The sequence below is a fragment of the Theropithecus gelada genome, chromosome 7b, assembly GCF_003255815.1.
Source record: "Theropithecus gelada isolate Dixy chromosome 7b, Tgel_1.0, whole genome shotgun sequence".
NCBI classification, from domain to species: Eukaryota; Metazoa; Chordata; class Mammalia; order Primates; family Cercopithecidae; genus Theropithecus; species Theropithecus gelada.
This window is the reverse complement of record NC_037675.1, coordinates 107,021,964-107,032,324: the sequence shown is the minus strand read 5'-3', so window position 1 is coordinate 107,032,324 and position 10,361 is coordinate 107,021,964. Positions and strand designations below refer to the sequence as shown.

Here is a 10,361-nt window from a genome sequence, read left to right as displayed (position 1 = left end):
CGCAAGGGCCCCTGGCTGAAAGGGCAGAGCCTGGACCATGAAGACGACAGGGGCGAGCCGGTCATCACTAAAACCTTCACCAGAACGCCTGGGCAGGGATTCTATCCCTGGGCCACACCCCAGGCCAAGGCAGGCCTGTCCACAAAAGCCTGTCCATCACCCTATGGACAAAAGCTGGAAACAGCCACGCTGAGCCCCCTTGCTGTGACCACAGCCCCCAAACCCTCCTGCGCGTCTCAGTCCAGTCCTGAGCTGCCAGAGACCTCTGCTACACCCACCCTTCACCAGCTTCCCCATTCTCTGCCCAGGACCCCTCCTCTGGTCCCCTGCCCGCTTCCCTCCACGGCCACACCCTCTGCTCTCAGGGCTGACCCCTCCTGCGCTTCCCAGGCTCCACAGACCCAGGCAGCTCTGGGTTCTCAGGCCTGCTGTTGGTATTTTCAGGGTTCCAGGTTCAACTTTCCCCCAGGGCTCTGTCCCCCATGGATCCCGCCCTCACTTGACCCTGGCCAGGACCCTGGCCCCAGAATGCCTCCCACCCTCCTTACCTCCCCACAGCCTGGCGTTCTTACTGCCTCCCCATCTGGGTGGGCACCACCACCCAAACCAGGGACCACGCTGCCCACCCCCATCCCTCCCTCCTCCTCAGAAACATCCCAGGGCCCCACCTCCCACCATCACCCTCAGGAGGAGGGCCCACCCCGACTAGCAGCCAGGCCCAGGGGCATTGGCTGGGGGCATGCATGGGTCGGAGAAAGGGACCCCGGTCTGGGATTTGCATCCATCCCACAAGCAGAGACAATCCTGCAATCTGCAAACCGTTTACTAACAGCACAAGGCTCAGCAGCAGGTGAGCCACGTGAGGGAGCGAGGGCTTGTGAGGCAGTGTGGGCAGCAGGCAGGAGATCCCGGAGGGAAGCCCTCTGCCAGGGACACGGTGAGGGCGTGGCCATCACCCACAAAGGGAGCATAAATAACACTGGCAGGTGGGTGGGCAGCAGGAGAGGGAAGGAGAACAGACAGTGCCGCAGGGACACGCAGGGCTGGCGGGAAAATGCTGGGACAGGGTCACACGGGGATTTGGAGGCACAGACACAGAAGGGGTCATGGGACGCCCAGAGGACGCCAGAGGGGGCAGACACACCACAGACTCAGGGATGGGCATGGCGCTCTGCCCGTGGCTGCCCCTCCTCCAATACTCGCCCTGGGCTTGCAGGCAGGACTGGGTGGCTGAGCACTCTTCCAGCAGAGCCAAGCAGCGGGGCCCCCGCAGGGTCTGGGGCACAGGTGCGCCCACATCATGAGAGCCACTGTGGCCTAGGGCTGGACCTTGCCTTCGGGGTCCCGGTCATAGATGTAGCTGCCCACCGCGCCGGTGTTCACGCCTGTGGAGGGAGGCCACTGGGGTGGGTGGGAGGAACAGTGGAGGGATGGGGAGGGCAGGGAAGACATGCGGACCACCCTGGCCACACTCACCCTTGGGTCCGAAGAGGATTCCATAGCAGGGCTTGTGGCAGTAGGGCTGGCCATCGTGCTGAGGCAGAAGGTGGGTGCTGAGGGAGGGGTCCACAGACTCCCCCGACCCATCACCTGGAGGCTTCCAGAACGTGCAGGCCGGCTCGCCGTGGGGCAGGGGAGAGCGCAGCTCCCAGAAGCACCTCCCACCCTCCCATCCCTTCCTGGCGCGCCTCTCACCCTCATACCCCCGTGCCCCTGCCCGGCCCCCAAGCCCCGTCGCGCTCCCCTCACCTCTGCGTGCCCGCCGGGGGTCAGTGTCTTCCCGCAGCGCTCGCAGCGCAGGCAGGGCCGGTGCCAATCCTTGCCCAGAGACGTCACCTTCTCAGCTGGGAAGGGGGAGGAGTGAGGCGGAGCCCCGGGGCGGGGGCGGGAGCGGGGGTCCTGGGCCAGGGCGCGCACTTACCAAAGTACACCTTCTTGCTGCAGCGCGGGCACGTGTTGGGCTCCCCGGTGAAAGTAGTGACACTGGAGGCTGTGGGTGCACGAGTCAGGGCGGGGGGGGGCCGGCGGCGGGGGTGCCCACAACCCCCAGCCCCAGCCCGCGCCCAGCCCACCTCTGCTGGGCCCCTTCGGGGGGCCGCTCGCCTTCCGCTCCTCCGGTCGGGCCGCGGGGACCTCGATGGGGCCGGTGACCTGCGGCCCCTCCGCCAGGGGCTTCTCATAGATGTAGGAGCCCGCGCCCCCGATGTTCACGCCTGCAGGTGGGGGCACGTGGGGTGGGGGCCGCGGTCACCCGGCGTCTCAGTAAACGGCCCGCTGGGGGCTGGGGGCAGTAGGCTTTCCAGGGTGGCGGGGAGTCTGGGCCGGGATCCGCAGCCCTCCCCAGCGCCAGCGCCAGGCTCCTCCCGGCGGGTCCCAGGGCAGGCCAAGGGCAGCCGGGGCTCACCTTTGGGTCCGAACAGGGTGGCGTAGCACGGCTTGTGGCAGAACGGCTTCCCGTCATGCTGCGCAGAGAGGCGCGGGTCAGGACCCTGCCTGAGGGTGGCGGGAGTCGCGACCCCACCCCCGCCCGCGCCGCACAGGGGGGCTCACCTCGGCGTGGCCCCCAGGCGTCAGCGTCTTGCTGCAGCGCTCGCACTTGAGGCAGAACTTGTGCCAGTCCTTACCCAGGGAGCTCACCTTCTCGGCTGAGCAGGAGGGGCGGGAGGGGGGTCAGGGCCGGGGCGCGCCCCGCACCCCCTCCGTCCCCACCTGGCAGCCACCACTCCAACGCGCTCCGGGGGTCCCGACTTTCAGGATGTCTCCGCCAGGCGCCTTCCTTCCACCCGGCAGACCCTGCACCTCCTTCTGAGACCCTTGTTGGCCCAGTGCCCCCAGGTCCTGCTCTCCCTCTGGGTCTCAGCGCCCCCAGCCCTGCAACCCCGCTAAAGCCGCCTTTGAGGAGGGGCCCGGGGCTGCCCTGTTGATCCCCTCAGTGCCTGCGGTGAAGGGGCCTGTGCTTGAGCCTGCCCTTGCTCAAACACCTGCCTCCTGGACACCGGCCTCACACCTGCCTCCCGCACACACCTGCCTCCCACACATCTTCCTCTCACACACACACCTGCCTCCCACACATCTTCCTCTCACACACACACCTGCCTCCCACACACACCTGCCTCCCACACACCCTCCTCCCCCACACACCCGCCTCCCCCACACACACCTGCCTCACACCTGCCTCCCCCACACACCCGCCTCCCCCACACACCCGCCTCCCCCACACACACCTGCCTCACACCCGCCTCCCCCACACACCCGCCTCCCACACATACCCACTTCCCCCCAAACCCACCTCCCCCCACAGCCACCTCCCCCACACACCCGCTTCCCCCCCAAACCCACCTCCCCCCACACCCGTCTCCCCACACACACCCTTCCCCCCACACACCTGCTTCCCCCCCACCGCTTCCCCCAACACCTGCTTCCCCCTACACACCTGTTTCCTCCCCACACCTGCTTCCTCCCACCTGCCTCCCACACACACACCTCCCCCGACCTGCCTACCCCCACACCCATTTCCCCCACACACCTTCCCCCCACATACCCGCTTCACCCCACACACCTGCCTGCCCCCCCCCCGACATGCCTCTCCCCGACCTGTCATTCCCTCAAACACTTCTCTTACACTCACACACCTGCCTCTCCAGTGCACCTGCTTCCTCCACACATGTGATCTCCCTCTCACACCTGCCTTGCACTGACATGCCCCTGATCCCCACCAATTGGGCCCTGATGGGGCTGGCAGTGCCCCGCTGCTGAGTCAAAGGTGCAGCCCCAGAGCCTCCAGCTCCCTCGTGGGAAGGCCAGGCCCCGTCCCCGTGGGGCTTCCAGGCGGGACCCACATCTGGCTGTGGATTCCTCGTCCTAAACCTGAGCTCTTCCCCCACCCTAATGCCCCTGGCTGCCACTGGCATGGAAGACCTGAGGCCAGCTGCTGAGGGTCAGGGACCCTCCGCCACTGCCTCCCACCCCCGCACTAGGGCTACTGGGCTGCTTCCCAGTGGACGGAAGCAGGGGCCTCCCCAGGGAGCCAGGCAGGAAGAGGTGGGGAGGGTCAGGAAGGGCCCAGCAGAGCCGGAATTCTGAAGGGAAGGGGACAAGCTGCAGGCCCTGGGGGAAGGGAGCATGCAGGCTGGGCCCACCCTGACTGGCAGAATCTGGCCAAGCCCCTCAGGCGGCCAAGGACCAGTGGCTCTCCCGGGCCCCCTTCTCAGCAAGCGGCCCAGCGCCCTTTGTCTGGCAGATATCGGGGAGGGCACCTGGCTAGGGTGAAGCCCACTCTGAGAGGTCCATGGGTGCTGCTCCTGGCAGTGAGATGGGATCCCCCAGGTGGCCTACTAGGTAGAAGGCCATGAATGCTGGCTCTCCATGGCCCTGGCACAACCCTCTGGGCACGGCCAGGGCCAGCCTCCAGGACACCAGCCCAACCACAAGGCTGCGCCAGCTTAAAGCCCTCTGCCCAGAACCACTTCACTCAGGAAGCTGGGACACACCAGGGCAGGTAGGGGCTGGCTGCACAGTGGGCAGGCATGTCCCAGCAGCAGCAAGGAAGTCTCGATGGCTATCGGCCGTGGCAGCTGCAGCCCAGGGCTGCCAGCACTCCACTCTGGCCAGCTCTGGGACGTGGGCCAAGTGGGGGCAGGGAACTGGCCCTCAGACCCACTGGGTGGGTCGATGGCCACACATTACGGGTCCGAGTTGGGAACAGAGAATCGATTGGGTCTAATGGCTCAGAAGAAAACCAGCTGCCCACCCTGGCTGCATGGGCTCTGGGGCGGCATCCTCAACGTGCTCTGACATCCCAGCCTGGGTTCTACTCAGGTATAAGTTGCGGGGGCAGCCTGGTGTGAGGGTGGGCAGGATTCTGGACCCTCGCCCTCACAGTGCCTCCCAGGCAGGACACAAGCCAGCTGGGTCTGAAGCGCCTTTGTTTTCCGCTGAGAGCCTCGTCCGGCCCGGCAGGCAGAAGGCCTTTCCCGGCTGTCCACAGGACTATTGGCCAAGACCCTGGAGAGCCCCAGGCTGGCCTGGCCTGGCCTGGGGCAAAGTCATGGGGAGCTGGACTGCAGGAGGGCCCTGGGGACGGTCTCCCACCCTAAGCCTTGCAGAGACAGCCCTCACTGGGACAGAGACTGAGGGCTGAGCGGGCTCCAGGCGAGGCAGCCGGAAGCCCCTCGGCTCCCAGCCACGCCAGAAGCACTCCAGGCCAAATCCGGTCATTCCCCTCTGGGAACAGCAAAATACAACCTCCCCTCAACCCCTCGAGCCTGTGAGCCGGGAAGCCCAGTGGCGGCCTTCCCAGCAGCCTGGCTGCATTCTGGGTATGGGGCGACCATGGCAGGGGCCCTGTTGGTCCCGGCCCTCCTCTCTGCTTCACTAAGTCTATCCCCTAGTGCAGCAACTGGTGGATAGGTGGGCAGGGACCTTACCACCCTGGAGAAAGCTGGGCAGGGAATCAGCCAGGAGGAAGGGGGTAGGAAGGGCGCATCCAGGCCCAGGGAGTGAGTAAGCCCAGACCGAAAGCGCGCCTTGGGGAGGGGCTACCGACCGAGGGCCGCCCTGTGAGACACCCCTCCTTCCGCCACCACCTGCATCCCGTCCAGGGCTGTTCTGACCTTGAGGGGGCAGGGGTCCTGGCCACCTGGGCTTCTTGAGCACAAGGTCCCTCTCAGGTTCGCGGGGACTCGCGTGTCACACCCGCCCCCACCCTACCCCCGTGTGAAACTCCTGGGGGAACTGGCGCCAAGGGAATGCGTTGGGACAAGCAGGAGGCAGAGGCCAAGGTCGCCCCCGCTTGGATTGAATCCCAACAGAGTCCAAACCTGGCCCAGCCCAGCTCGGCGGAGCCCAGAGTGGGAGCTGGGGGTCACTGTTCCTGGCCACGTGTTCCCGGGGCAGCGGGTGTGGGGGTTCCAGGAGAAAGGGCCCAGGCCCACGGGGTCGCGCGGGAGGCACCCAGGACGTACCGCCCCGCCCGGCCCCACCCCGCCCGGCACTGGCCGAAGAACCGGGATGCGTCCGCGGATCTCCGAGCGCTCCCCCAAACACCGGCCCCATCCCGGGGGACCACAAGCCCCGCCCGGGTGGTCCCTGCCCCGCCCAGACAAGCGGCTTCGGGGTTCGGGCGTGGCCGCCCCCGCTTTCGCGCAGCCCCACCCTTTGGCTTCAGCCGCGTGGGCAGCGCGGCCAGCCAGGCTCCGGGACAAGCATCCTCAGGCCGGGGCCGGGGCCGGGGCCGGGCGCACCCTAAGTTAAGCCGCGGCTCTGTGGCGTGGGACTGGCCGCGAAGGGCGGCGGGATGCACCGAGCGGGCCGGGAGCGGGAACGCACTCACCGAAGTACACGGTCTTGTCGCACTTGGGGCATTTGGAGGCCATGGTCGGTGCGCCCGGTCAGCCCGCGCCCTCCGCCCGTTCTCCTCCCGGCCGCAGCCGCCCGCGCCCAGCCCCGCCTGCCCGGCTGTCCGCGCGCCCATTGGCTCCGCGGACGGGGCGGGGCCTCGATAACCCGCCCTCCGGGCCGGGGGCCGCCTAGGGGCGCCGCGGAGGCGGGGCGCACCTGCCAGGGGTGGCGGGTGCGGGGCAGCCGGGCCAGGTCTGGCGCCCCCGCGCCCCTCGCGCCGGAGGTGGCGTCTACAGGGGCCCGCCCGGGCGACCGCGGCGCCGCCCGCGCCCCGGCTGTTTCCATGGCGACGTCGGGGCCGCCTGGCCGAGCCGTCTCCTGGGCTGCGGGCGGGGTGTGGGGAGCCTGGCCCTCGGCTCGCGGGGAGCCCTAGTGAGCTGGGCCTGGGGGTCCGCCACTCCCGGCCCTGGGCGCTCAGGCTGCGCTGCGCCGCGGGAAGAGGTCGCAGGCTCCGGGAGAACCCCACCCCCACCTCGCCGCGCCCGGCGCCCGTCCCGCTTCCCTTTGTTGCTCGGTTTCCATAGCAACAGTCGCGCCGCGGGAGCGGAGTCGGATTCCCGGTGGGCACGGCCCCTGGCCCTGTCCGGGTCTCCGTGTCCCGCTCCGCCCCTCCGCGCCCCGCCCCAACACTGTCTGTGGTGCTGAAGGCTCCTTGGGTGGAGGGCAGGGCTCAGGAAGGAAGGCGCCGCCACCTCCAAAAACAGCGCGAGAAGCTGCTGGTGGGGGGTGTGGGGAGGTCTACGTCTGCCTCTGAGGCCGGGAAGGGGCGGCGGGCACCAGCGCCGAGGGCTCCGCGCTAAAGGCGTCCACCCTAAGCACTCCCACCCAGGGGGCGGCCGGGGAGGCGGTGAGGAGGTAGGAAGGGAAGGAGGGGAAGGAATGGGCGTGCCCTCTGTGTCCCGGGCTGGGGCTGACACTCCAGTCCCTTCTCCCGCACCGCTCAGGACCAGCTGCAGGCCTTGGGGCCCAGGGCCCGACTTGGAGGGGGTCAACCAGTCACCCCACCCCCACATCCCGACTCTGGCCTCCTCCCAACCAGGGCCTGCCTGACCACTCCTCACCACCATGCCTCTGCCCTAGAGCTCCCTAGAGCCTGCCCGGCCCCAGTGGGGGGAATCTCCGCACCCACAGGCTTCCTGGTGCTCTGTCCCTGTAGGCCCTTCTCTGAGCCTCCTGGCCCCAGCGGGGCAGCAGAACGTGCTTGCTGGGCAGCCGACTCTGGACACCCTTCCCCCAGTGTCTTGGAGGCTGTGGGCTGGACACAGAGACCTGCCTGTTTCCTCTGCCTGGTGCACCAGGCATGTCTGTGAGCCAGTGGCCCTAGGCACTCCTGGCTTTCATGGTGGCCCTGGCAGGGCTCCCTGTGGCAGCACCCTCCTCCCTTGCACACGCACCCTGCAGCCACTGCCATTTCCATGGTGACAGCAGGCCAGAAACATGCCCCCCGCCCCCACACCGGACTGACCAGCCTGATCAGCTCCCCCTCTGCACTTGGGATCTGTGCCAGCCAAGGCAGAAGATGGCGAGGAGACATCAGTCAGTACATTTCCTGGGCAGTCCTTCCTCCCTGGCAGGCCCAGGGGTCCCTAGGGGTCCCTCACAGCAGGGCCTTGCCCAGGCTGGATTCATGGACCCACTGCCAGACCCTCTCCAGCTCCCTGCCCTGTTCTGCCCACCTTGGGAGCCTGGGGCTGACTTCACCCCACCTCTGCGACCTGTGGCTTGCTCGGAGAACAGGGCTGACTGGTCATAGGGCTCTTCTGGAGGGAGACCACTGGCCCCTAGGTCCCTAGCCCTGCCAGGAGAGTGGATGGGGGTGGAGGCGGGCCCCTCCCAGGGTGGCAGCAAAGGAATGGCATTTGGCACTGGCCAGGTGCCCTGGAGACACATGGAGGGTGGGGTGGGACAGGGAGTGTGCCAGCTGCTGCACTGCCCTCACCCCAGTCACAGTCCCTGGGCAGCAGCCAGAAGCTCCCTAATGCGATGGGGCTGTGCTGGGCCTGGCAGGCAGGGGTCAGGATCAATGGGTGCAGAGCAGTGGCCTTGGTCTCCACCTCTGAGGCGGCAGTGGGTCACAGGAAGGGGCAGTGACAGAGCGGGACGAGCCCGAGTGGAGAGGGGGGCACAGGACACAGCGGGTGTGAAGGGAGCTGGCAGGGCCAATGGCTGGGCGTGGGGCTGGGTCACGGCCTGGGCCGTAGTGGTCTGGTGCCTTCCGCCATCCTGTGACACTGGCAGATGGCAGGCCCCTGCCACTCAGCTCCACTGCAGGGAAGCCAGGCTGGGCTGAGTGGTGGACAGAGGACCCTAGCAGGGTGGAGTGGAGCTGGCAGGACAGGTCTCCAGGCATGACAGCACGATGGCCTTGCCACCCTGAGATGCCCCTGGCCCTGGGGAGCCACGGCCCCTGTGGGGTTGCTGGTGCAGGGAGCAGGCAAGGGCCTAAAGAGGACAGAGCAAAGCTGGGAGTCCCCTTCATGGTCTGGGCACCAAGGCCAATGCTGCCCCCAGCCCGTGCCTACTGATTTCTAAGTCCAGGTTTAGACCCCCAAGCAGCCCAGGCCCCACCCAGCACAGGTGGCCTGAGCTTGGCCCTGTGAGGGCGCTGCAGCCTGGGTGTCTGGTTGGGGAGGGTGTCTGGGGTGGGAAAGGGCCCCACTTCTCCTCAAGGCCTCCCTGCCCTTGGGACAGAGCCCAGGACCTAGAACACCTCACAGCCCACATGTTGACTCTAGAGAAGGACAGGCCCTGGGGGATGGAAGAGTTGCTGAGGCCAGAACCTCACAGGCAGCACTGAGAGGCAGGTCCTAGGCCTGGGGAAGGGAGAGGGGGCTGGGGTCTTCACTGAGCACCTGCTCCCTTCCTCCAGACCCCCAGGGTTGGAAAAAGCCTCAGAGGGGGCTGTGTCCTTCATGAGGTCAGTGGCCTGATTTCCCAGCCCTCTAATGACGCACTACAGACAAGTTCTCAGGCTGTGGGGTCACTTGGATGCAGGCTGCAGATTAGAGTTGGCTGGTGGGGGCGGAGTGGCGGGGTGCCAGCAGCCCAGGGAGGGTGGTGGGACATGCACTGCAGCCGAGTCCCCAACACCCAGTCCTGTCACTGCTGGGCCCCAGCACAGGCTCCCATGGGAGGCCAGGACGCCCCCTTATCTTTGTCTCCTGGGAGACAGCAGAAGTGGTGTCTATTTTAATTCCGTGGCTGAGATTTCCACATGACAGGGCGCCTGGGTGGGCTGGGGGAGCAAAGGCACAACTCTGGGGAGAGACAGAGGAGCCACTCTCCCTGAGAGGCCTGGGCAGAGCCTCCTGGCCGGCTGAGGTGGCACGGCCAGAGGGGTGGTCTGGAGCCAGGTTATCCACCGGACCCCTCCTTCTGGTGGCCCGGCCTGTACCTGTCCCTGGACCTGCAAGTCGGGTGCCGGAGGATGGGCCAAGCAGGATTTCTGAGAACGTGCTTGCTGAAATCTGAGCAGATTCTTGCTGTGGAAAGTGCACACCTGCTTGGGGGCCACAGCTCTGGGCACAAACGCTTGGGCGGCTGGGGCCAGGCTCTATATGGCCAGGAGCCTGGGACCCCGGCTGCAACACTCCAAGGCCTCGCTGGCCCAGCTGTGCTGGCTGCCCTGGTGGGAGGCAGTCCCGGGCCCACCACTGCTGCAGACACAGACGCACGGTTTCAGCACAGCTCTACTGGGGAAGGGGGCTGGGCCCTGCGACTGCTTGCTGCCCCCTGTGGAGGGCAGAGAGCACTGCGCCAGGCCCCTGCAGGGGAAGGTCTGTGGGCAGGTAGGAGAGGAACAGAGCCCAGAGGCTGGGGTGGCTCTCCTGGCTGAGGTGGCTCTCCAGGGGCCTCGGGCTCCAGGGCGAGCCACAGCCTAGGGCCGCCCGATGGGGGTGGGGAGCCCAGGGCCTGAGTCAGGGAGAGGGACTGGGAACAAAAGACACAGCGAAGGACAGGTT

At 67.4% G+C, this 10,361-nt stretch overlaps 1 protein-coding gene across 6 annotated transcripts; it reads right to left on the bottom strand.

The window, feature by feature from the left end:
* Positions 1-805: 805 nt before the first annotated feature.
* On the bottom strand, positions 806-6,462 carry CRIP2 (cysteine rich protein 2). 6 transcript variants are annotated; one of them, XR_003120484.1, is made up of 8 exons: positions 4,491-5,375; positions 2,551-2,645; positions 2,405-2,462; positions 2,073-2,213; positions 1,922-1,990; positions 1,750-1,844; positions 1,477-1,534; positions 806-1,385 (listed from the first exon to the last, which is right to left on the bottom strand). XR_003120484.1 is itself a non-coding variant. In XM_025392102.1 (8 exons), exons 1-8 carry the CDS (start codon positions 6,372-6,374, stop codon positions 1,349-1,351), a joined length of 600 nt encoding a protein of 199 aa, XP_025247887.1. In that variant the 5' UTR covers positions 6,375-6,462; the 3' UTR covers positions 806-1,348. The 6 variants fall into 6 exon arrangements, 5 of the variants coding, with proteins under 5 accessions (XP_025247887.1, XP_025247885.1, XP_025247886.1 ...); XM_025392102.1 differs by lacking the exon at positions 4,491-5,375 and adding an exon at positions 6,332-6,462 and having other exon boundaries at positions 1,473-1,534; XM_025392100.1 differs by lacking the exon at positions 4,491-5,375 and adding an exon at positions 6,332-6,462.
* Between the last annotated feature and the right edge of the window lie 3,899 nt (positions 6,463-10,361).